At 50.2% G+C, this 27,542-nt stretch overlaps 1 protein-coding gene across 1 annotated transcript; it reads left to right on the forward strand.

Moving 5' to 3' along the window:
* The first annotated feature begins 2,494 nt into the window (after window positions 1-2,494).
* On the forward strand, window positions 2,495-27,542 carry LOC116957422 (uncharacterized). Its single transcript, XM_076056198.1, has 6 exons — window positions 2,495-3,880; window positions 5,360-6,046; window positions 6,647-6,739; window positions 14,966-15,106; window positions 18,620-18,723; window positions 25,198-27,542. The coding sequence occupies exons 1-6, from the start codon at window positions 3,835-3,837 to the stop codon at window positions 25,336-25,338; spliced, it is 1,212 nt and encodes a 403-aa protein (XP_075912313.1). The 5' UTR covers window positions 2,495-3,834; the 3' UTR covers window positions 25,339-27,542.

Genomic DNA, 27,542 nt, shown 5'->3' on the forward strand with positions numbered 1-27,542 from the left:
CAGGGTCTCAGTGTCTCTGACACGGCCATTATGAACCCACAGAGAGAGAGAGAGAGAGACACCCAGACCCAGGGCTCGAACCCAGGTCCTCAGTGTCTCTGACACGGCCATTATGAACCCATAGAGAGAGACACCCAGACCCAGGGCTTGAACCCAGGGTCTCAGTGTCTCTGACACGGCCATTATGAACCCACAGAGAGAGAGAGAGACACACCCAGACCCAGGGCTCGAACCCAGACTCTCAGTGTCTCTGACACGGCCATTATGAATCCACAGAGAGAGAGAGACACCCAGACCCAGGGCTCGAACCCAGACTCTCAGTGTCTCTGACACGGCCATTATGAACCCATAGAGAGAGACACCCCGACCCAGGGCTCGAACCCAGGCTCTCAGTGGCTCTGACACGGCCATTATGAACCCACAGAGAGAGAGAGAGACCCAGACCCAGGGCTCGAACCCAGACTCTCAGCGTCTCTGACACGGCCATTGTGAATCCACAGATAGAGAGACACCCAGACCCAGGGCTCGAACCCAGGCTCTCAGTGTATCTGACACGGCCATTGTGAACCCATAGAGAGAGAGAGACACCCAGACCCAGGGCTCAAACCCAGACTCTCAGTGTCTCTGACACGGCCATTGTGAACCCACAGAGAGAGAGAGACACCCAGACCCAGGGCTCGAACCCAGGCTCTCAGTGTCTCTGACACGGCCATTGTGAACCCATAGAGAGAGAGAGACACCCAGACCCAGGGCTCGAACCCAGACTCTCAGTGTCTCTGACACGGCCATTGTGAACCCATAGAGAGACACCCAGACCCAGGGCTCGAACCCAGACTCTCAGTGTCTCTGACACGGCCATTGTGAATCCACAGATAGAGAGACACCCAGACCCAGGGCTCGAACCCAGGCTCTCAGTGTCTCTGACACGGCCATTGTGAACCCATAGAGAGAGAGAGACACCCAGATCCAGGGCTCGAACCCAGGCTCTCAGTGTCTCTGACACAGCCATTGTGAACCCACAGAGAGAGAGAGACATCCAGACCCAGGGCTCGAACCCAGACTCTCAGTGTCTCTGACACAGCCATTATGAACCCACAGAGAGAGAGAGAGAGATACCCAGACCCAGGGCTCGAACCCAGGCTCTCTGTGTCTCTGACATGGCCATTGTGAACCCACAGAGAGAGAGAGAGACACCCAGACTCAGGGCTCGAACCCAGATCCTCAGTGTCTCTGACACGGCTATTATGAATCCACAGAGGGAGAGAGACACCCAGACCCAGGGCTCGAACCCAGGGTCTCAGTGTCTCTGACACGGTCATTGTGAACCCACAGAGACACTGAGGACCTGGGTTCGAGCCCTGGGTCTGGGTGTCTCTCTCTTTGGGTTCATAATGGCCGTGTCAGAGACACTGAGAGTCTGGGTTCGAGCCCTGGGTCTGGGTGTCTCTCTCTCTCAGTGGGTTCATAATGGCCGTGTTAGAGACACTGAGAGTCTGGGTTCGAGCCCTGGGTCTGGGTGTCTCTCTCTGTAGGTTCATAATGGCCGTGTCAGAGACACTGAGAGCCTGGGTTCGAGCCCTGGGTCTGGGTGCCTCTCTCTATGGGTTCATAATGGCCGTGTCAGAGACACTGAGAGCCTCGGTTCGAGCGCTGGGTCTGAGTGTCTCTCTCTGTGGGTTCACAATGGCCGCGTCAGAGACACTGAGAACCTGGGTTCGAGCCCTGGGTCTGGGTGTCTCTCTCTCTCTGTAGGTTCATAATGGCCGTGTCAGAGCCACTGAGAGCCTGGGTTCGAGCCCTGGGTCGGGGTGTCTCTCTCTATGGGTTCATAATGGCCGTGTCAGAGACACTGAGAGTCTGGGTTCGAGCCCTGGGTCTGGGTGTCTCTCTCTCTCTCTCTGTGGATTCATAATGGCCGTGTCAGAGACACTGAGAGTCTGGGTTCGAGCCCTGGGTCTGGGTGTCTCTCTCTCTCTCTCTCTGTGGGTTCATAATGGCCGTGTCAGAGACACTGAGACCCTGGGTTCAAGCCCTGGGTCTGGGTGTCTCTCTCTATGGGTTCATAATGGCCGTGTCAGAGACACTGAGGACCTGGGTTCGAGCCCTGGGTCTGGGTGTCTCTCTCTCTCTCTCTGTGGGTTCATAATGGCCGTGTTAGAGACACTGAGACCCTGGGTTCGAGCCCTGGGTCTGGGTGTCTCTCTCTCTCTCTCTGTGGGTTCATAATGGCCGTGTCAGAGACACTGAGACCCTGGGTTCGAGCCCTGGGTCTGGGTGTCTCTCTCTCTCTGTGGGTTCACAATGGCCATGTCAGAGAAACTGAGAGCCTGGGTTCAAGCCCTGGGTCTGGGTGTCTCTCTCTCTGTGGGTCCGTACACGGCCGTGTCAAATCAACGCTGAGCCGCCTTTGAAGCCCGCGGCCTGAGGCTCACAGAGCCGACACCTGAAGGCTCCCGTGTCAAGGCCAGGGGCTCTGTAGACGCGCGTGGGACCTGTTGGGGTAGGTGGGGGACGCCGCCTCGGGGCTTCCGCGGATTTCTTTGCTGGGCTGCAGTCCACAAACAGGAAAGGGATTGCGGTGTTTCCTTCCCCGTGTCTCCCTCCGTGTCTCCCTCCGTGTCTGTCGGTGTCTCTCTCTCTCCCTGTCAGTGTCTCCGTGTCCCCGTCTCGCCTGCTGTGCAGTCGTCCGTGTCTCTCTCTCTCTGTCAGTGTCTCTGTGTGTCTCTCTCTCCCTACCAGTGTCTCTGTGTCTCTCTCTCTCCCTACCAGTGTCTCTGTGTGTCTCTCTCTCTCCCTACCAGTGTCTCTGTGTCTCTCTCTCTCCCTACCAGTGTCTCTGTGTGTCTCTCTCTCTCCCTGTCAGTGTCTCTGTGTCTCTCTCTCCCTGTCAGTGTCTCTGTGTCTCTCTCTCCCTACCAGTGTCTCCGTGTCTCTCTCTCTCCCTGTCAGTGTCTCCGTGTCCCCGTCTCGCCTGCTGTCCAGTCGTCCGTGTCTCTCTCTCTCTCTGTCAGTGTCTCTGTGTCTCTCTCTCTCCCTACCAGTGTCTCCGTGTCTCTCTCTCTCCCTACCAGTGTCTCTGTCTCTCCCTACCAGTGTCTCTGTGTCTCTCTCTCTCCCTACCAGTGTCTCTGTGTGTCTCTCTCTCTCCCTACCAGTGTCTCTGTGTCTCTCTCTCTCCCTACCAGTGTCTCTGTGTCTCTCTCTCTCCCTGTCAGTGTCTCTGTGTCTCTCTCTCTCTCCCTGTCAGTGTCTCTGTGTCTCTCTCTCCCTACCAGTGTCTCTGTGTCTCTCTCTCTCTCCCTGTCAGTGTCTCCGTGTCCCCGTCTCGCCTGCTGTCCAGTCGTCCGTGTGTCTCTCTCTCTGTCAGTGTCTCTGTGTCTCTCTCTCTCCCTACCAGTGTCTCCGTGTCTCTCTCTCTCCCTACCAGTGTCTCTGTGTCTCTGTCTCTCCCTACCAGTGTCTCTGTGTCTCTCTCTCTCCCTACCAGTGTCTCCGTGTCTCTCTCTCTCTCTACCAGTGTCTCCGTGTCTCTCTCTCTCCCTACCAGTGTCTCCGCGTCTCTCTCTCTCCCTACCAGTGTCTCTGTCTCTCCCTACCAGTGTCTCTGTGTCTCTCTCTCTCCCTACCAGTGTCTCCGTGTCTCTCTCTCTCTCTACCAGTGTCTCCGTGTCTCTCTCTCCCTACCAGTGTCTCCGTGTCTCTCTCTCGATCTCCCTGTCAGTGTATCTGTGTCTCTCTCTCCCTGTCAGTGTCTCCGTGTCTCTCTCTCTCTCCCTGTCAGTGTCTCTGTCTGTGCGTCTGTGTCGCCATCGCCTCGTGGTGTCCACTCTCAGCATGGCCATCGTCCGGCTCATGCTCCTGCTCACATTCACGTCGTTCGGTGAGCCATCATCAGCATCATCATCAGCATCAGCAGCAGCATCAGCAGCAGTAGCATCAGCGGCACCAATGTAATCAGCAGCATCAGCAACAGCATCAATGTCATATTTTCAACTTAATCATCAGCCGAATGATTATGTAAACTTAATTATCATCAGACTAATCATCATCGTGGCATTGGCGTTCATCCAGCAGTGGATAGACCACGTTGACGATGATTCCACTGGGAGACTGAGGGGGAGGAGCCACGCGGATTAGAGAACACGCGCAGGATGGAGGAGCCATCGTCATCGTCATCTTCCTCCTCGTCGTCGCACTGATCCTCACCCAGCAGTGGATAGAGCACGATGGTGAAGCAGGCAGGAGGAGCGGGCAGCAGGGAGCTGCTGCACCCTGCTGCACCCAGCAGCAGGGAGCTGCTGCTGCACCCAGCAGCATGGGCAGCAGGAGGGGGGCGGAGTCACAAGGGGCTGGGGGAGGGGTTCAGAGCGGTGGGGGGGGGGGGCTAGGCGGGAGTCACGTGACTCACGGGAGGCTCGGGCTGGTCGCGTGAGATAGATGTGTAGAGACGAGAGGCGAGGGGTTCAGAGTGGTCACGTGGGAGTCACGTGACTCACGGGAGGCTCGGGCTGGTCTAGTGAGAGAGAGAGCGATGTGTAGAGACAAGAGGGGTTCAGAGTGGTCACGTGGGAGTCACGTGACTCACGGGAGGCTTGGCCTGGTCTAGTGAGAGAGCGATGTGTAGAGACGAGAGGGGAGGGGTTCAGAGTGGTCACGTGGGAGTCACGTGACTCACGGGAGGCTCGGGCTGGTCTAGTGAGAGAGAGAGCGATGTGTAGAGACGAAAGGGGTTCAGAGTGGTCACGTGGGAGTCACGTGACTCACGGGAGGCTCGGGCTGGTCTAGTGAGAGAGAGAGCGATGTGTAGAGACGAGAGGGGAGGGGTTCAGAGTGGTCACGTGGGAGTCACGTGACTCACGGGAGGCTCGGGCTGGTCTAGTGAGAGAGAGAGCGATGTGTAGAGACGAAAGGGGTTCAGAGTGGTCACGTGGGAGTCACGTGACTCACGGGAGGCTCGAGCTGGTCTAGTGAGAGAGAGATGTGTAGAGACGAGAGGGGAGGGGTTCAGAGTGGTCACGTGGGAGTCACGTGACCCACGGGAGGCTCGGGCTGGTCTAGTCAGAGAGAGAGAGAGAGCGATGTGTAGAGACGAGAGGGGTTCAGAGTGGTCACGTGGGAGTCACGTGACTCACGGGAGGCTCAGGCTGGTCTAGTCAGAGAGAGAGAGAGAGCGATGTGTAGAGACGAGAGGGGTTCAGAGTGGTCACGTGGGAGTCACGTGACTCACGGGAGGCTCGAGCCAGTTTTGGAACGCTTTACCGAACCCCGTGCCGTGCGAACGCTTCTTGTCGCTTCCTCCTTTCCCCTCTCGTCGCTGCCGCCGCCGCTCTCGCCGTCGTCTGCGCCGGACGCCTCCCAGACCACGTGAGCCCGTGGACTTTTCACTTCTCCAACTTGACCCTGCAATGGTCGGACGCCCTCAAGTTCTGCCGCCGGAGGCATCGCGACCTGGCGTTCGTCGCCGACTCGACGCTCAACCGCCTCCTCGCCTCGTCCCTGCCCACGGGCCGAGGCTACTTCTGGATCGGCCTGAGGAGGAGCCCTGACGGGAAGGAGGGCGAGGAGGTGGATAGGGAAGGAGGTGCGGGAGGAGGTGTCGGAGGAGGTGGTGGTGGAGGACTTGGAGGTGGTGGTGTAGGAGGAGGTGGTGGTGGTGGTGGACGTGGAGGTGGTGGTGTAGGAGGTGGTGGTGGTGTAGGAGGAGGTGGTGGTGATGGTGGACGTGGAGGAGATGGAGGAGGTGGTGGTGGAGGACGTGGAGGAGGTGGAGGTGGAGGAGATGGAGGAGGTGGAGGACGTGGAGGTGGTGGTGGAGGTGTAGGAGGAGGTGGTGTAGGAGGAGGTGGAGGAGCTGGTGGTGGGCGTGGAGGAGATGGAGGAGGTGGAGGAGGTGGAGGAGGTGGAGGGTCGTGGAAGTGGCTCAATGGGACGTCAGAGGCCACGTACCTCAACTGGGCCACGGGAGAACCGAATAATCGCAAGAGCAATGAAGACTGCGTGGAGATGTACGTGAAGGCCAGGAGGAGCGGTGGGGGAGGTGAGACAGGTGGGAGAGCAGGTGATGATGAGCATGATGATGAGCATGATGATGGAGGTGGTGGTTATGCTGATCATCTACCAGATGGTGGCGATAGAGGTGATGATGATGATAAGCCAGATGGTGGAGGTGATGGTGATGAACCAGATGGTGGAGATGATGGAGGTGATGATGATGATGTATGAGATGGTGGAGGTGATGGAGGTGATGACAATGATGTACCAGATGGTGGAGGTGATGGAGGTAATGATGATGAATCAGATGGTGGAGATGGAGGTGATGATGGTGATGATGATGTACCAGATGGTGGAGGTGATGGAGGTGATGATGATGATGATGTATGAGATGGTGGAGGTGATGGAGGTGATGATAATGATGTACCAGATGGTGGAGGTGATGGAGGTGATGATGATGAACCAGATGGTGGAGATGGAGGTTATGATGGTGATCTATGAGATGGTGGAGATGATGGCGGTGATGATGATAATGATGTACCAGATGGTGGAGATGATGGAGGTGATGATGATGTACCAAATGGTGGAGATGGTGATGATGATAATGATGATGAACCAGATGGTGGAGGTGATGGTGATGATAATGATGTACCAGATGGTGGAGGTGATGGTGGTGTAGAGGATCCGGCACACGGGCGTTGGAACGATGAATCTTGTCGCAAGAGGAAGAGGGCTCTTTGCTTTAGAGGTGAGTACGTGGGTTCGACACCCGACCCTGACGGTGCCTGCTACTGTAGATTTGTAGTTTGCGTCTCTCTCATCATCATCACGGTGGCTATGAGATGTTAACTACCTCGCCTGGTGTACAGGAGGTCGTGGGTCTGATCCCGACCCTGACGCCTGCTGCTGCTGCTGTGTATGTGGAGTCTGCGTCTCTCTCTCTCATCATCATCATCACGGTGGCTAGGAGATGTTAACTACCTCGCTTGGTATACAGGAGGTCGTGGGTTCCACCCCGACCCTGACGCCTGCTGCTGCTGTAGATTTCCACGCGACAAGCCGCTTGTGATGGCCATGTCGCTTCTGAAAAAGAGCTTCATAACAGCTCAATGGGGCCTTACGTGGTAACAATAAAACATCGTTTTTAGTCTTTAGTTCATTATGGAGGAGGCTCGTGAAGGACGCTACAGTAGGGGGGCACAGTAGGGGGGTACAGTAGGGGGCACAGTAGGGGGGTACAGTCGGGGGCAAAGTAGGGGGGCACAGTAGGGGGGTACAGTCGGGGGCAAAGTAGGGGGGCACAGTAGGGGGGTACAGTAGGGGGCACAGTAGGGGGGTACAGTAGGGGGGCACAGTAGGGGGGCACAGTAGGGGGGTGCAGTCGGGGGTACAGTAGGGGGTACAGTAGAGGTGCAGTAGGGGGTACAGTAGGGGCACAGTAGGGGGCACTGTAGGGGGTGCAGTCGGGGTACAGTAGGGGGTACAGTTGGGGGCACAGTAGGGGGGCACAGTAGGGGGTACAGTAGGGGGCGCAGTAGGGGGTACAGTAGGGGGCACAGTAGGGGGGTACAGTCGGGGGTACAGTAGGGGGCACTGTAGGGGGGTACAGTAGGGGCACAGTAGGGGGTACAGTAGGGGTACAGTAGGGGGGGTACAGTCGGTGTGCATCTCTCAGTCGACCCCATCGCACCAACCTGGGGTCTGTTCCGTGACCTGTTGTCAGCAGCGAGCCTTCGACACTTCAGAGTGCACCTAGCCTGGCACAGGCGCCGTGGTGGCTTCGCCGCCACGTGGTGGCGACCCGTGGCACACACAGGGAAGCGGCACGTGCACTACCAGCGGTGGCCACGCATCCCACAATCGTTAATGTTCGTCATTCTGGAGGAATCTAATGAGCTGCGAAGCTCATTGTCACAGATGTCCAGCAGGGGCCCACGGGGTCAGAACGTTACAGCGAACAAACGAGAAACACGATGGTTCTAGATTTGAAGTGTTCGTGACGGCAAGGATCCATACTCTTTGGTTCTATTCGGTAAAGTCACGTAGGTAAAAAATAACAAAAATCACGACGTTTCGGCCACAACACAAGCGGCCTTCATCAGGTGAAGGGACCAGACTGGAGGACAGCGCTGGAGTGAAACACAGCCAAGCTCACACAGCTTAAAGTTCCGCGGTCTGAGCGTGGCTGTGTTTCACTCCAGCGCTGTCCTCCAGACAGTCCGGTTCCTTCACCTGATGAAGGCCGCTTGTGTTGTGGCCGAAACGTCGTGATTTTTGTTGTTTTATTTTTTTTACCTACGTGACTTTGCCGAATAGAACCAAAGAGTATTAACACGATGGTCTTCACACGATGGTCTTTTTGAACCGGTCCCCAGGGGGGGACTCACCTAGGTCGTCTCAGCCTCAAATGAGTCACCTGGTGCGGTGTGTCAACGTCGCTGCAGGGGAGACAAAGGCGGCCGGGCGGGCGTGGTGCTGGCCACCCACCCCCTCGTGTGCCGTTCCGGCCTTCATAGGCGCTCGCTACTCGCCACTGACAGCACTTGCCCCAAACAGAGTCAGAATCATTTTTTTTAATACTGCAGAAGGAATCCGATGAGCTGTAAAGCTCTTTTACTCACAGATATCCCAGTTAGGGGGCACGGGGTAAGAACGCTACAACAACAACAACACAGTTACACAAAGGCGATAGCAGTGTAAAGTACAAGAAAGGTAAAAACACATCACCCAAAAACATGCAAATACAACACTCAGCCATTTCGATTTAAAGCTTTCGTGACTGCAAGGATTCATCTTCTTTGGTTCTTTCGGTGAAGTCACCACCACGTAGAATGAGAATAAAATAATAAATTGATAAAATAAAATAAATTTTGATTTAAAGCTTTCGTGACTGCAGTAATTCATATTCTTAGTTTTTTCGGTAAAGTCACGTTGAAGAGAAACAACAAAATAACAAAATATATATAAAACAATAAAAAATTCTCACGACGTTTCGACCATAACTCAAACGGTCATCATCAGGTGTGTCGGTTTGCATAAATTTATTTTGAAAACGGCATATTTATATATAAATAACGTTTGCGTCACGCGCAACGATTGGCTGTTTGCCAGGACTAGTCCATCTATTTTTTGAAAAGAGGAGGGGGGAGACGAAATTTGTTTTTATGTATGCTGTCTGAAAGCCACTGTAAGCGTGAACAATCAATCAAGAACTGAAATGATTTATCAAATCTTTCCAATGATTGCTAAGATAGAATCCATCTTCTCGGTTGAAATTGTCTCTGTGTTTGTATATGTGGATAGCCTCATGAACGAATCTCTCATGGAAGCCAGATGGCTTACAAAGAACCTCCGTCTTGGAAAAGTCAATGGCATGTGAGCCTACTGAATTAGAACAATGATCTGCTACGGCCGAGGTGTTGGTCCTACCGTGTTTAAGGTCTGCTTTATGTTCACGAATGCGGTCCGAGATATGGCGTTTGGTTTCTCCAATGTAACTACTACCACAGAGGCAACTTAGTTTGTAGACACCAGGGTATTGTATGTCCGGAATCACATCTTTTACAGACGGAACCAGATCACGGATTTTATGTAATGTGTTGAAACGGACCTGGATCTTGTGTTTATTCAAGATTTTGGAGATCTTTTTTGTGATCCCAGCAATGTAGGGTAAAGTGATGGTTTTGAAAGGCTCCTCAAGAGGGTTCTTCTTCATGGTTTGAGTGATAGCTTTGCGGATTGTATAGTCGGAGTAACCATTAGCCCTAAGAGCTTGGTGTACGTGCTTGAGTTCACTGCTTATGTGTTCCTGGTCGGATATGCATTGGGCTCTATGATACAGAGTCTTGATGAGAGAATTCTTCTGTGATGGATGGTGGTGGGAATCCGGTTTCAGATAAGCATCCGTATGGGTAGCTTTCCTGTAGACAGAGTGGCTCATTGAACCATCAGGTCTCTTTTTAATTAGGACATCCAAAAAAGGTATCTTGCCATCTATTTCGACTTCCATGGTAAATCTGATGGCTGGGTGTATGGAATTGATGTGGTCGAAGAATTGGTCTAGAGCAGGCCGGCCATGTGGCCAGATGACAAAAGTGTCATCCACGTACCTCTTCCATAAGGTTGGGCGCAGAGTGGCAGTCTGGATGGCGTCAGTCTCAAATTTCTCCATGAAAATGTTAGCTATAACTGGAGAAAGGGGGGAGCCCATTGGGGTGCCCTCAGTTTGTTTGTAGAAAGTTCCATTCCAAGTGAAGTATGTATTGGTTAAACAGTGTCTCACCAGGGGGGGTACCTCAGTGTTTAGTCCTTGATGAACCAAGTCTTCAATGATTGCAATGGTGTCAGGTACAGGAACCTTGGTGAATAAGGAAACTACATCAAAACTGACAAGCAGGTCGTCTGGGGACAGGGAAATACCCTTGATTGTTGATACCAGGTGAGTAGAATTTTGTACCGCAGAGGTGGTCTTTCCAGTGAAAGGACGCAGGATTTCAGACAAAAAACGAGCTAGTTTGTAGGTGGGGGAGCTGATAGTAGAGACTATGGGACGAAGAGGTGTATCAACTTTATGTATTTTTGGTAAGCCGTATAATCTTGGTGGCCTGGCAGCAGAAGGTTTCAACGAAAACTGTTTAGATTGATCAATTAATGCGGTTGAATCATAAATTATTTTGTTGGTTTGTGTGACGAGGCTGTTGGTGGGATCTCTTTTTATTTTTGTATAACTACCATCGTCGAGTAATTCTTTAATTTTGTTGTTGTATTCTATTTTATCCATGATAACAGTAGCATTGCCTTTGTCAGCTGAGAGAACTACAATATAATTCCTCTTTTTTAATTTATATAATTCAAAACGCTCATCTTTGCTGAGGTTGCTAGCTGGCATCTTAGCGTTTTTGAGGGTTGCAGCGATTTCAGATCTTGCTACGTCTGCAGCGATGTGACCCAGGCCCCTGAGAGCAACGTCTACTTGGGCAATTATATCATTAACTGGTATGTGTTTAGGTGTGACTGCAAAGTTTAGACCTTTAGCTAAAACGGATTTCAGACCATCGGAAATAGAACTGTTACTGCGATTAATTACGACTTTATTAACGTCTAACTTTTTGGTGTGTGGGTCCGGTCTTTTGTTGAAGAGGAGGTTAAATTTGGAAATCAGGTTTTCCTTACATTTGGTAAGCTGCTACTATGTCGACCAAATGTAAGGAAAACCTGATTTCCAAATTTAACCTCCTCTTCAACAAAAGACCAGACCCACACACCAAAAAGTTAGACGTTAATAAAGTCGTAATTAATCGCAGTAACAGTTCTATTTCCGATGGTCTGAAATCCGTTTTAGCTAAAGGTCTAAACTTTGCAGTCACACCTAAACACATACCAGTTAATGATATAATTGCCCAAGTAGACGTTGCTCTCAGGGGCCTGGGTCACATCGCTGCAGACGTAGCAAGATCTGAAATCGCTGCAACCCTCAAAAACGCTAAGATGCCAGCTAGCAACCTCAGCAAAGATGAGCGTTTTGAATTATATAAATTAAAAAAGAGGAATTATATTGTAGTTCTCTCAGCTGACAAAGGCAATGCTACTGTTATCATGGATAAAATAGAATACAACAACAAAATTAAAGAATTACTCGACGATGGTAGTTATACAAAAATAAAAAGAGATCCCACCAACAGCCTCGTCACACAAACCAACAAAATAATTTATGATTCAACCGCATTAATTGATCAATCTAAACAGTTTTCGTTGAAACCTTCTGCTGCCAGGCCACCAAGATTATACGGCTTACCAAAAATACATAAAGTTGATACACCTCTTCGTCCCATAGTCTCTACTATCAGCTCCCCCACCTACAAACTAGCTCGTTTTTTGTCTGAAATCCTGCGTCCTTTCACTGGAAAGACCACCTCTGCGGTACAAAATTCTACTCACCTGGTATCAACAATCAAGGGTATTTCCCTGTCCCCAGACGACCTGCTTGTCAGTTTTGATGTAGTTTCCTTATTCACCAAGGTTCCTGTACCTGACACCATTGCAATCATTGAAGACTTGGTTCATCAAGGACTAAACACTGAGGTACCCCCCCTGGTGAGACACTGTTTAACCAATACATACTTCACTTGGAATGGAACTTTCTACAAACAAACTGAGGGCACCCCAATGGGCTCCCCCCTTTCTCCAGTTATAGCTAACATTTTCATGGAGAAATTTGAGACTGACGCCATCCAGACTGCCACTCTGCGCCCAACCTTATGGAAGAGGTACGTGGATGACACTTTTGTCATCTGGCCACATGGCCGGCCTGCTCTAGACCAATTCTTCGACCACATCAATTCCATACACCCAGCCATCAGATTTACCATGGAAGTCGAAATAGATGGCAAGATACCTTTTTTGGATGTCCTAATTAAAAAGAGACCTGATGGTTCAATGAGCCACTCTGTCTACAGGAAAGCTACCCATACGGATGCTTATCTGAAACCGGATTCCCACCACCATCCATCACAGAAGAATTCTCTCATCAAGACTCTGTATCATAGAGCCCAATGCATATCCGACCAGGAACACATAAGCAGTGAACTCAAGCACGTACACCAAGCTCTTAGGGCTAATGGTTACTCCGACTATACAATCCGCAAAGCTATCACTCAAACCATGAAGAAGAACCCTCTTGAGGAGCCTTTCAAAACCATCACTTTACCCTACATTGCTGGGATCACAAAAAAGATCTCCAAAATCTTGAATAAACACAAGATCCAGGTCCGTTTCAACACATTACATAAAATCCGTGATCTGGTTCCGTCTGTAAAAGATGTGATTCCGGACATACAATACCCTGGTGTCTACAAACTAAGTTGCCTCTGTGGTAGTAGTTACATTGGAGAAACCAAACGCCATATCTCGGACCGCATTCGTGAACATAAAGCAGACCTTAAACACGGTAGGACCAACACCTCGGCCGTAGCAGATCATTGTTCTAATTCAGTAGGCTCACATGCCATTGACTTTTCCAAGACGGAGGTTCTTTGTAAGCCATCTGGCTTCCATGAGAGATTCGTTCATGAGGCTATCCACATATACAAACACAGAGACAATTTCAACCGAGAAGATGGATTCTATCTTAGCAATCATTGGAAAGATTTGATAAATCATTTCAGTTCTTGATTGATTGTTCACGCTTACAGTGGCTTTCAGACAGCATACATAAAAACAAATTTCGTCTCCCCCCTCCTCTTTTCAAAAAATAGATGGACTAGTCCTGGCAAACAGCCAATCGTTGCGCGTGACGCAAACGTTATTTATATATAAATATGCCGTTTTCAAAATAAATTTATGCAAACCGACACACCTGATGATGACCGTTTGAGTTATGGTCGAAACGTCGTGAGAATTTTTTATTGTTTTATATATATTTTGTTATTTTGTTGTTTCTCTTCAACGTGACTTTACCGAAAAAACTAAGAAAATAAAATAACTCAATAAAACAACACAAGCGGCCTTCATCAGGTTGATGAAGGCCGCTTGTGTCGTGGCCGAAACGTCGTGAGAATTTTATTGTGTTATTTTATTTTATCAATTTATTATTTTATTCTCATTCTACGTGACTTTACCGAAAGAACCAAAGGAGAACACTCAGCCATCCCCATGCCACACAGGCGAAGCCCACCAAGGCATTCACTGTTGTTGTTGTTGTTCAGGAGCGACCTGGCCATCACAAACGACAGACCTCGGCAAAGTGGCCCCATCATCATCGTCGTCACGTGGACATTTACAGCATCAGCCAAAGTCTAGAAACGCCGAATAATAGCAATGATCCCAACCAATCCCCGTGTCCCGTGCCATATAAACCTCCACGTGGTCCGCACGAACCCGTCAAGCCCTTATCGGCAGTGCCCTATACAGACCAAGTCAGACCTTATTGGTCACGCCGTGCCCCTAACAGATCTCAACGTTCATCCTACAAAGTCCCATCACAAGGGAGAAACACAACCAAATAGACACTTCGTTATTATTGAAACAGCTGCACGCCGTACGGACGTAAAAACTCAATTTCCCTGTACCAGAGCACGGGGTAAACCGTCTGGGTTGACGCGGTGTGTCCACAATGTCCACAATGTCCTCAATGTCCTCAATGTCCACAATGTCCTCAATGTCCACAATGTCCACAATGTCCTCAATGTCCTCAATGTCCTCAATGTCCACAATGTCCACAATGTCCTCAATGTCCACAATGTCCTCAATGTCCTCAATGTCCGCAATGTCCACAATGTCCACAATGTCCACAATGTTCACAATGTCCTCAATGTCCTCAATGTCCACAATGTCCACAATGTCCTCAATGTCCACAATGTCCTCAATGTCCTCATTGTCCACAGTGTCCTCAATGTCCACAATGTCCACAATGTCCACAATGTCCTCAATGTCCTCAATGTTCACAATGTCCTCAATGTCCACAATGTCCACAATGTCCACAATGTCCACATGTCCACAATGTCCTCAATGTCCACAATTTCCTCAATGTCCTCAATGTCCACAATGTCCACAATGTCCACAATGTCCTCAATGTCTACAATGTCCACAATGTCCTCAATGTCCTCAATGTCCACAATGTCCTCAATGTCCACAATGTCCACAATGTCTACAATGTCCTCAATGTCCACATGTCCACAATGTCCACAATCTCCACAATGTTCACAATGCCCTCAATGTCCTCAATGTCCTCAATGTCCACAATGTCCTCAATGTCCTCAATGTCCACAATGTCCACAATGTCCTCAATGTCCACAATGTCCACAATGTCCTCAATGTCCACAATGTCCACAATGTCCACAATGTCCTCAATGTCCTCAATGTCCACAATGTCCACAATGTACTCAATGTCCACAATGTCCACAATGTCCTCAATGTCCTCAATGTCCACAATGTCCACAATGTCCTCAATGTCCTCAATGTCCACAATGATCCGCAGACTCCTGCGAGCCCGGGGCGTGCTCCGGGCAGGGCAACTGCGTGGAGGTTTTCCAGGGCCGCCGCTGTGCATGCTGGGAGGGCTACGATGGAGAGGCCTGTGAGAAAATAGCCACACCTCGGACTAGTGCTGCCCCTTCATGTAAGTGCCACGTGGTTAATTCTTTTTTTAAATAATAACGAAGGATAATAATATAGTAATGCTAATAATTAACCTGTGTTCGTTTTGCACGTGGGTATATATGGGGGAGTCTCTATGGGTGTCTATGAGTCTCTCTGGGTCTCCATGGGTGAGTCTCTATAGGTGTCTATGTGTCTCTCTCAGTCTCTATGGGGGAGTTCCTATGGGTTTCTCAGTCGATATGGGTATCTATGAGTATCGATGATTCTCTATGAATATCTGGGTCTCAATGAGTCGCTATTAGGTCTCTATAAGTCTTTATTGGCCTCAATGGATCTCTATGAATCTCTATGGGGGAGTCTCGATGGGTTTCTATGGGTATCTCTGTCACTCAGTAGCTGGGCCAGGTCCTATAGACACAATGCTACTCTGTCACTCATTGGCTGGGCCAGGTCCTATAGACACAACGCTACTCTGTCACTCATTGGCTGGGCCAGGTCCTATAGACACAACGCTACTCTGTCACTCATTGGCTGGGCCAGGTCCTATAGACACAACGCTACTCTGTCACTCATTGGCTGGGCCAGGTCCTATAGACACAACGCTACTCTGTCACTCATTGGCTGGGCCAGGTCCTATAGACACAACGCTACTCTGTCACTCATTGGCTGGGCCAGGTCCTATAGACACAACGCTACTCTGTCACTCATTGGCTGAGGCAGGTCCTATAGACACAACGCTACTCTGTCACTCATTGACTGGGCCAGGTCCTATAGACAACAACGCTACTCTGTCACTCATTGGCTGGGCCAGGTCCTATAGACACAACGCTACTCTGTCACCCATTGGCTGGGCCAGGTCCTATAGACACAACGCTACTCTGTCACTCATTGACTGGGCCAGGTCCTATAGACAACAACGCTACTCTGTCACTCATTGGCTGGGCCAGGTCCTATAGACACAACGCTACTCTGTCACTCATTGGCTGGGCCAGGTCCTATAGACACAACGCTACTCTGTCACTCATTGACTGGGCCAGGTCCTATAGACAACGCTACTCTGTCACTCATTGGCTGGGCCAGGTCCTATAGACACAACGCTACTCTGTCACTCATTGACTGGGCCAGGTCCTATAGACACAACGCTACTCTGTCACTCATTGGCTGGGCCAGGTCCTATAGACACAACGCTACTCTGTCACTCATTGGCTGGGCCAGGTCCTATAGACACAACGCTACTCTGCCACTCAGTAGCTGGGCCAGGTCCTATAGACACAACACTACTCTGTCACTCATTGGCTGGGCCAGGTCCTATAGACAACAACGCTACTCTGTCACTCATTGGCTGGGCCAGGTCCTATAGACACAACGCTACTCTGTCACTCATTGGCTGGGCCAGGTCCTATAGACACAACGCTACTCTGTCACTCATTGGCTGGGCCAGGTCCTATAGACACAACGCTACTCTGTCACTCATTGGCTGGGCCAGGTCCTATCGACACAACGCTACTCTGTCACTCATTGGCTGGGCCAGATCCTATCGACACAACGCTACTCTGTCACTCATTGGCTGAGGCAGGTCCTATAGACAACAACGCAACTCTGTCACTCATTGGCTGGGCCAGGGAATGAATTATGTGAGGTTGACGTGGAGGCAATCATCGCTCCCTCTCTCCGGGGATGGATAAAATCGGCACCACTTTGTGAGTGGGTGGTGGAAGGGGGGATGGACGATCAACGCTGGTGGAATGTGCATCGGTGTGCAGTGGAGTGAGCAGTGGGGTTAACATTGCTACACTGTGGGGAGGCTTTCATCCAGCAGTGGATTGACCATGGCTGGTGATAAATGACTCCACTGGTGAGTGAGCTGCTGTGCTCACGTTGATGATGTTGGTTATGATGGTTATGAAAATGACTGTGCTTGTGATAATGCTGCTGCTGCTCCTGCTGCTGGCACGGCTTCTACTGATGATGCTGCTGCTGCTACTACTGCTGCTACTCCTACTGCTGCTACTAATACTGCTGCTACTGCTGCTACTACTGCTGCTACTACTACTGCTGCTACTAATACTGCTGCTACTGCTGCTACTACTGCTGCTGCTACTACTGCTGATGTCACAGCTTCTACTGCTGCTACTGCTGCTGTTAAAGCTACTGCTTTGATTACTCCTACTACTGCTGCTACTACTACTGCTGCTACTGCTGCTACTACTACTGCTGCTACTGCTACTACTGCTGCTACTACTGCTGATGTCACAGCTTCTACTGCTGCTACTGCTGCTGTTAAAGCTACTGCTTTGATTACTCCTACTGCTGCTGCTACTGCTGCTGCTACTACTACTACTGCTGCTACCACTACTGCTGCTGCTACTTTTACTGCTGCTGTCACAGCTTCTACTGCTACTACTGCTGCTACTGCTGCTTCTGCTACTATTGCTGCTGTTAAAGCTACTGCTTTGATTACTCCTACTGCTGCTACTACTGCTGCTACTACTATTGCTGCTACTGCTGCTACTACTACTGCTGCTGTCACAGCTTCTACTGCTGCTACTGCTGCTGTTAAAGTTACTGCTGTGATTACTCCTACTGCTGCTACTACTACTACTGCTGCTACTGCTGCTGCCTGCTGTTCATACCAATACAACTACACAGCTGCCCCTGACACAGCTGCCCCTCCTGACACAGCTGCCCCTGACACAGCTGCCCCTGACACAGCTGCTGCAGCTGCCCCTGACACAGCTGCCCCTGACACAGCTGCCCCTCCTGACACAGCTGCCCCTGACACAGCTGCCCCTGACACAGCTGCTGCAGCTGCCCCTGACACAGCTGCCCCTGACACAGCTGCTGCAGCTGCCCCGCCTCCTACGTCTCGCCCCTGCCCCCTGCTGCCCGCGCCTGAACATGGCCACGTGCGATGCTGCGGTGGCGATGGTGGCACTGGTGGTGGTGGTGGCGATGGTGGCACTGGTGGTGGTGGTGGCGGTGGTGGTGGTGGCACTGGTGGTGGTGGTGGCGGTGGTGGTGGTGGCACTGGTGGTGGTGGCACTGGTGGTGGTGGTGGTGGCACTGGTGGTGGTGGTGGCGATGGTGGCACTGGTGGTGGTGGTGGCGATGGTGGCACTGGTGGTGGTGGTGGCGGTGGTGGTGGTGGCACTGGTGGTGGTGGCACTGGTGGTGGTGGTGGTGGCACTGGTGGTGGTGGTGGCGATGGTGGCACTGGTGGTGGTGGTGGCGGTGGTGGCGGTGGTGGTGGTGGCGGTGGTGGCGGTGGTGGTGGTGGCGGTGGTGGCACTGGTGGTGGTGGTGGTGGCACTGGTGGTGGTGGTGGCGGTGGTGGCGGTGGTGGTGGTGGCACTGGTGGCACTGGTGGTGGTGGTGGTGCCACTGGTGGCACTGGTGGTGGCGGTGGTGGCGGTGGTGGTGGTGGCGGTGGTGGCACTGGTGGTGGTGGTGGTGGCACTGGTGGTGGCGGTGGTGGTGGTGGTGGTGGCACTGGTGGTGGCGGTGGTGGTGCCACTGGTGGTGGTGGTGCCAGGCTCTGCGTGTCGGGGTGCCACGCGGGCTTCGTGCTGCGGGGGTCGCCGCTCAGGGAGTGTGGCACAGACGGCGCGTGGAGCGGGCAGCCGGCAACCTGCACAGGTGCGTGGGGAGAGTCCCCGCGTCACGTGCCCCTGAGCACCGCGGTGGCCAGGGGGTGCGGACCGCCTCGCCTGGTGGGCACGAGGAGGTCTCGTGGGTTCGATCCAGACCCTGACGATGCCTGCTGCTGCTGTCTGTCTGTATGTCTGTCTGTATGTCTGTTTGTATGTCTGTCTGCCTGCCTGTCTGCCTGTCTGTCTGCCTGTCTGCCTGTCTGTCTGCCTGTCTGTCTGTCTGCCTGTCTGTCTGTCTGCCTGTCTGTCTGCCTGTCTGCCTGTCTGTATGTCTGTCTGCCTGTCTGTCTGCCTGTCTGTCTGTCTGCCTGTCTGTCTGCCTGTCTGTCTGTCTGTTGGGAGTCTGCGGCGTCTCTCTCCCCGTGGCCGCGTGGATTTTTCTCTGCGTCCTCCGGTTTACCCCCCCCTATAAACGTCCACGTGACGATGATGACGACAATGATGACGACGATGATGACGATGATGACGACGACAACGATGACGATGATGATGACGATGATGATGACGACGACGACGACAACGATGACGATGACGACGATGACGACGACGATGACGACGACGACGACAATGACGACGATGACGACGACGATGACGACGATGATGAGCCGCTTTGTTGAGCTGTCACCACGTGGATGAAACAACCGACTGGAGAGACCGGCAGCAGCAGTAACAGTGACAGTAACAGTGACAGTAACAGTGACAGTAACAGTGACAGTAACAGTGACAGTAACAGTGACAGTCACAGTAACAGTGACAGTGACAGTAACAGTGACAGTAACAGTGACAGTAACAGTGACAGTAACAGTGACAGTGACAGTAACAGTGACAGAGACAGTAACAGTGACAGTAACAGTGACAGTAACAGTGACAGTAACAGTGACAGTAACAGTGACAGTAACAGTGACAGTAACAGTGACAGTAACAGTCACAGTAACAGTGACAGTAACAGTGACAGTAACAGTGACAGTAACAGTGACAGTAACAGTGACAGTGACATTAACAGTGACAGTAACAGTGACAGTAACAGTGACAGTAACAGTGACAGTAACAGTGACAGTAACAGTGACAGTAACAGTGACAGTAACAGTGACAGTAACAGTGACAGTAACAGTGACAGTAACAGTGACAGTAACAGTGACAGTAACAGTAACAGTGACAGTAACAGTGACAGTAACAGTGACAGTAACAGTGACAGTAACAGTGACAGTAACAGTGACAGTAACAGTGACGGTAACAGTGACGGTAACAGTGACAGTAAGAGTGACAGTGACAGTAACAGTGACAGTAACAGTGACAGTAACAGTGACAGTAACAGTGACAGTGACAGTAACAGTGACAGTAACAGTGACAGTAACAGTGACAGTAACAGTGACAGTAACAGTGACAGTAACAGTGACAGCGACAGTAACAGTGACAGTAACAGTGACAGTAACAGTGACAGTAACAGTGACAGTAACAGTAACAGTGACAGTAACAGTGACAGTAACAGTGACAGTAACAGTGACAGTAACAGTGACAGTAACAGTGACAGTAACAGTGACAGTAACAGTGACAGTAACAGTGACAGTAACAGTAACAGTGACAGTAACAGTGACAGTGACAGTAACAGTGACAGTAACAGTGACAGTAACAGTGACAGTAACAGTGACAGTAACAGTGACAGTGACAGTAACAGTGACAGTAACAGTGACAGTAACAGTGACAGTAACAGTGACAGTAACAGTAACAGTGACAGTAACAGTGACAGTAACAGTGACAGTAACAGTGACAGTAACAGTGACAGTAACAGTGACAGTGACAGTAACAGTGACAGTAACAGTGACAGTAACAGTGACAGTAACAGTGACAGTAACAGTGACAGTAACAGTGACAGTAACAGTAACAGTGACAGTAACAGTGACAGTAACAGTGACAGTAACAGTGACAGTAACAGTGACAGTAACAGTGACAGTAACAGTGACAGTAACAGTGACAGTAACAGTGACAGTAACAGTAACAGTGACAGTCACAGTGACAGTAACAGTGACAGTAACAGTGACAGTAACAGTGACAGTAACAGTGACAGTGACAGGAACAGTGACAGCAGTGACAGTAACAGTGACAGTAACAGTGACAGTAACAGTGACAGTAACAGTGACAGTGACAGTAACAGTGACAGTAACAGTGACAGTGACAGTAACAGTGACAGTCACAGTGACAGTGACAGTAACAGTGACAGTAACAGTGACAGTAACAGTGACAGTAACAGTGACAGTGACAGTAACAGTGACAGTAACAGTGACAGTGACAGTAACAGTGACAGTGACAGTAACAGTGACAGTAACAGTGACAGTAACAGTGACAGTGACAGTAACAGTGACAGTGACAGTAACAGTGACAGTGACAGTAACAGTGACAGTAACAGTGACAGTAACAGTGACAGTCACAGTAACAGTGACAGTCACAGTGACAGTAACAGTGACAGTGACAGTAACAGTGACAGTCACAGTGACAGTGACAGTAACAGTGACAGTAACAGTGACAGTAACAGTGACAGTAACAGTGACAGTGACAGTCACAGTGACAGTAACAGTGACAGTCACAGTAACAGTAACAGTGACAGTAACAGTAACAGTGACAGTAACAGTAACAGTGACAGTGACAGTAACAGTGACAGTCACAGTGACAGTAACAGTGACAGTAACAGTGACAGTAACAGTGACAGTAACAGTGACAGTAACAGTGACAGTAACAGTGACAGTGACAGTAACAGTGACAGTAACAGTGACAGTAACAGTGACAGTAACAGTGACAGTAACAGTGACAGTAACAGTGACAGTAACAGTGACAGAGACAGTAACAGTGACAGTAACAGTGACAGTAACAGTGACAGTAACAGTGACAGTAACAGTGACAGTAACAGTCACAGTAACAGTCACAGTAACAGTGACAGTAACAGTGACAGTAACAGTGACAGTAACAGTGACAGTGACAGTAACAGTGACAGTAACAGTGACAGTAACAGTGACAGTAACAGTGACAGTAACAGTGACAGTGACAGTAACAGTGACAGTAACAGTGACAGTAACAGTGACAGTAACAGTGACGGTAACAGTGACGGTAACAGTGACAGTAAGAGTGACAGTGACAGTAACAGTGACAGTAACAGTGACAGTAACAGTGACAGTAACAGTGACAGTAACAGTGACAGTGACAGTAACAGTGACAGTAACAGTGACAGTAACAGTGACAGTGACAGTAACAGTGACAGTAACAGTGACAGCGACAGTAACAGTGACAGTAACAGTGACAGTAACAGTGACAGTAACAGTGACAGTAACAGTGACAGTAACAGTAACAGTGACAGTAACAGTGACAGTAACAGTGACAGTAACAGTAACAGTGACAGTAACAGTGACAGTAACAGTGACAGTAACAGTGACAGTAACAGTGACAGTAACAGTAACAGTGACAGTAACAGTGACAGTGACAGTAACAGTGACAGTAACAGTGACAGTAACAGTGACAGTAACAGTGACAGTAACAGTGACAGTAACAGTGACAGTAACAGTGACAGTAACAGTGACAGTAACAGTGACAGTGACAGTAACAGTGACAGTAACAGTGACAGTAACAGTGACAGTAACAGTGACAGTAACAGTGACAGTGACAGTAACAGTGACAGTAACAGTGACAGTAACAGTGACAGTAACAGTGACAGTGACAGTAACAGTGACAGTAACAGTGACAGTAACAGTAACAGTGACAGTAACAGTGACAGTAACAGTGACAGTAACAGTGACAGTAACAGTGACAGTAACAGTGACAGTAACAGTGACAGTAACAGTAACAGTGACAGTCACAGTGACAGTAACAGTGACAGTAACAGTGACAGTAACAGTGACAGTAACAGGAACAGTGACAGCAGTGACAGTAACAGTGACAGTAACAGTGACAGTAACAGTGACAGTAACAGTGACAGTGACAGTAACAGTGACAGTAACAGTAACAGTGACAGTGACAGTAACAGTGACAGTCACAGTGACAGTGACAGTAACAGTGACAGTAACAGTGACAGTAACAGTGACAGTAACAGTGACAGTGACAGTAACAGTGACAGTAACAGTGACAGTGACAGTAACAGTGACAGTAACAGTGACAGTGACAGTAACAGTGACAGTGACAGTAACAGTGACAGTAACAGTGACAGTAACAGTGACAGTAACAGTGACAGTAACAGTGACAGTGACAGTAACAGTGACAGTGACAGTAACAGTGACAGTAACAGTGACAGTAACAGTGACAGTGACAGTAACAGTGACAGTGACAGTAACAGTGACAGTGACAGTAACAGTGACAGTAACAGCGACAGTGACAGTAACAGTGACAGTGACAGTAACAGTGACAGTAACAGTGACAGTAACAGTGACAGTGACAGTAACAGTGACAGTGACAGTAACAGTGACAGTGACAGTAACAGTGACAGTGACAGTAACAGTGACAGTAACAGTGACAGTAACAGTGACAGTGACAGTAACAGTGACAGTAACAGTGACAGTAACAGTGACAGTGACAGTAACAGTGACAGTAACAGTGACAGTGACAGTAACAGTGACAGTAACAGTGACAGTAACAGTGACAGTAACAGTGACAGTGACAGTAACAGTGACAGTAACAGTGACAGTAACAGTGACAGTAACAGTGACAGTAACAGTAACAGTGACAGTAACAGTAACAGTGACAGTAACAGTGACAGTGACAGTAACAGTGACAGTAACAGTGACAGTAACAGTGACAGTGACAGTAACAGTGACAGTCACAGTAACAGTGACAGTGACAGTAACAGTGACAGTAACAGTGACAGTAACAGTGACAGTAACAGTAACAGTGACAGTAACAGTGACAGTAACAGTGACAGTAACAGTGACAGTAACAGTGACAGTAACAGTGACAGTGACAGTAACAGTGACAGTAACAGTGACAGTAACAGTGACAGTGACAGTAACAGTGACAGTGACAGTAACAGTGACAGTAACAGTGACAGTAACAGTGACAGTAACAGTGACAGTAACAGTAACAGTGACAGTAACAGTGACAGTAACAGTGACAGTAACAGTGACAGTAACAGTGACAGTAACAGTGACAGTGACAGTAACAGTGACAGTAACAGTGACAGTGACAGTAACAGTGACAGTAACAGTGACAGTAACAGTGACAGTAACAGTGACAGTAACAGTGACAGTAACAGTGACAGTAACAGTGACAGTGACAGTAACAGTAACAGTGACAGTAACAGTGACAGTAACAGTAACAGTGACAGTAACAGTGACAGTAACAGTAACAGTGACAGTAACAGTGACAGTAACAGTGACAGTAACAGTGACAGTGACAGTAACAGTAACAGTGACAGTAACAGTGACAGTAACAGTGACAGTAACAGTCACAGTGACAGTAACAGTGACAGTAACAGTGACAGTAACAGTGACAGTAACAGTGACAGTGACAGTAACAGTGACAGTAACAGTGACAGTAACAGTGACAGTAACAGTGACAGTAACAGTGACAGTAACAGTGACAGTCACAGTGACAGTGACAGTAACAGTCACAGTGACAGTAACAGTGACAGTAACAGTGACAGTGACCTCCATGCCAACAACGTTGACCCCAAGAGGTCGCCACGGCCCTGTGCTGACCCCGCACGACGAACCAACGAATGTGTGGACGGACGAACAAAATAAATTGAACGAATGAACGAGACGGAGTGAAAGAATGAACAAAATGGGTGGAAGAATGAACGGAGAGGATGAACGAAATGAATGAAAGACCGAACGAAACTAGTTAAATAATGAACGAGGTGTGTAGAAGGATGAACGAAATGAACGAGAGAATGAACGAAATAAATGAAAGATTTAACGAAATGAGTGAAAGAATGAACTAAATGAATGAAAGCATGAACCGAATGAAAGCATGAACGAACCGAATGAAAGGGTGAACAAAATGAATGAAAGAATGAACGAGGTGAATTAAATAATGACCGAGATGTGTGAAAGAATGAGCGGAAAGAATGAACGAAATGAGTTAAAGAATAAACGATCCGAATAAAAGAATGAACGAAATGAACGAAAGACCGAACGAAATTAGTTAAATAATGAACGAGGTGTGTGGAAGAATGAACGGAAATAATGAACTAAATGAATGAAATAATGAACGAACCGAATGAAATAATGAACGAAATGATTGAAAGAATGAACGAGCCGAATGAAAGGATTAACGAAATGAATGAATGAAGTGAATGAATAAAATGAACGAAATGAATGAATTCACAGCAACGCCTCACACCAAAACTAGTTTCACGACCACAAAGCCTGAACAGCAGTCCACCCAGCTTCCCCCCGTAACGAGAAGTTGCGTTGGAAATATTTGGCGATGAATGACGTGGACGTGACATCGTGCCCGTGTTGATGGCTCCTCGTTCTTGCAGCTGTGCCTTGTCTACTGGAGGCTTCTCAACGTGACCAGCAGGCAGCAGCAGCAGCAGCAGCCACCGACGATGAGTCGGCTCCCAACGCCGTCACGGCTGGGTTCAATCCCTAGCCCGCCAGCAACTCAACTCTTTCCGTAGAGGGGTTCATAATGGCCGTGTCGGAGACACTGAGATCCTGGGTTTGAGCCCTTGGTCTGGGTGTCTCTCTCAGTGGGTTCACAATGGTCACGTCAGAGACGCAGAGATCCTGGGTTCGAGTCCTGGGGGTTCACAATGGCCGTGTCAGAGACGCAGAGACCCTGGGTTCGAGCCCTGGGTCTGGGTGTCTCTAATTGATGTCCACCCCTCTCACTGCTGAGACCCTGGGTTCGATCTCTGTCTCTGGGTGTCTCTAATTGATGTCCACCCCTCACACCGCTGAGAAGCTGGGTTCGAGCCCTGGGTCTGGGTGTCTCTAATTGATGTCCACCCCTCTCACTCTGATAAGCTGGGTTCGAGCCCTGGGTCTGGGTGTCTCTAATTGATGTCCACCCCTCACACTGCTGATAAGCTGGGTTCGAGCCCTGGGTCTGGGTGACTCTAATTGATGTCCACCCCTCACACTGCTGATAAGCTGGGTTCGATCCCTGGGTCTGGGTGTCTCTAGTTGATGTCCACCCCTCACACTGCTGAGACCCTGGGTTCGAGCCCTGGGTCTGGGTGTCTCTAGTTGATGTCCACCCCTCACACTGCTGAGACCCTGGGTTCGAGCCCTGGGTCTGGGTGTCTCTAATTGATGTCCACCCCTCTCACTGCTGAGACCCTGGGTTCGAGCCCTGGGTCTGGGTGTCTCTAATTGATGTCCACCCCTCTCACTGCTGAGTAGCTGGGTTCGAGCCCTGGGTCTGGGTGTCTCTAATTGATGTCCACCCCTCTCACTGCTGAGACCCTGGGTTCGAGCCCTGGGTCTGGTGTCTCTAATTGATGTCCACCCCTCTCACTGCTGATAAGCTGGGTTCGAGCCCTGGGTCTGGGTATCTCTAATTGATGTCCACCCCTCTCACCGCTGAGACCCTGGGTTCGATCCCTGGGTCTGGGTGTCTCTAGTTGATGTCCATCCCTCACACCGCTGAGAAGCTGGGTTCGAGCCCTGGGTCTGGGTGTCTCTAATTGATGTCCATCCCTCTCACCGCTGAGAAGCTGGGTTCGAGCCCTGGGTCTGGGTGTCTCTAATTGATGTCCACCCCTCACACCGCTGAGAAGCTGGGTTCGAGCCCTGGGTCTGGGTGTCTCTAATTAATGTCCACCCCTCTCACTGCTGAGACCCTGGGTTCGAGCCCTGGGTCTGGTGTCTCTAATTGATGTCCACCCCTCTCACTGCTGATAAGCTGGGTTCGAGCCCTGGGTCTGGGTGTCTCTAATTGATGTCCATCCCTCTCACCGCTGAGAAGCTGGGTTCGAGCCCTGGGTCTGGGTGTCTCTAATTGATGTCCACCCCTCTCACTGCTGATAAGCTGGGTTCGAGTCCTGGGTCTGGGTGACTCTAATTGATGTCCACCCCTCACACCGCTGAGAAGCTGGGTTCGAGCCCTGGGTCTGGGTGTCTCTAATTGATGTCCACCCCTCACACCGCTGAGAAGCTGGGTTCGAGCCCTGGGTCTGGTGTCTCTAATTGATGTCCATCCCTCTCACCGCTGAGAAGCTGGGTTCGAGCCCTGGGTCTGGGTGTCTCTAATTGATGTCCACCCCTCTCACTGCTGAGAAGCTGGGTTCTATCCCTGGGTCTGGGTGTCTCTAATTGATGTCCACCCCTCACACCGCTGAGAAGCTGGGTTCGAGCCCTGGGTCTGGGTGTCTCTAATTGATGTCCACCCCTCTCACCGCTGAGACCCTGGGTTCGATCCCTGGGTCTGGGTGACTCTAATTGATGTCCACCCCTCACACCGCTGAGAAGCTGGGTTCGAGCCCTGGGTCTGGGTGTCTCTAATTGATGTCCACCCCTCTCACCGCTGAGACCCTGGGTTCGATCCCTGGGTCTGGGTGACTCTAATTGATGTCCACCCCTCACACCGCTGAGAAGCTGGGTTCGAGCCCTGGGTCTGGGTGTCTCTAATTGATGTCCATCCCTCTCACTGCTGAGTAGCTGGGTTCGAGCCCTGGGTCTGGGTGTCTCTAATTGATGTCCACCCCTCACACTGCTGATAAGCTGGGTTCGAGCCCTGGGTCTGGGTGTCTCTAATTGATGTCCATCCCTCACAATGTGTGGAGCGCCCTCACTCGCGGCGTTCCCAAGTGAACACGGCCGCCCAGGGTGTCGATATCGTTGCCTGTTTTTTATTTAAATAAATAAAGAGACAATCCAA

This window comes from Petromyzon marinus, chromosome 74, assembly GCF_048934315.1.
Source record: "Petromyzon marinus isolate PM22_M1 ecotype Great Lakes invasive population chromosome 74, UKy_Petmar_22M1.pri1.0, whole genome shotgun sequence".
Classification (NCBI taxonomy): domain Eukaryota; kingdom Metazoa; phylum Chordata; class Hyperoartia; order Petromyzontiformes; family Petromyzontidae; genus Petromyzon; species Petromyzon marinus.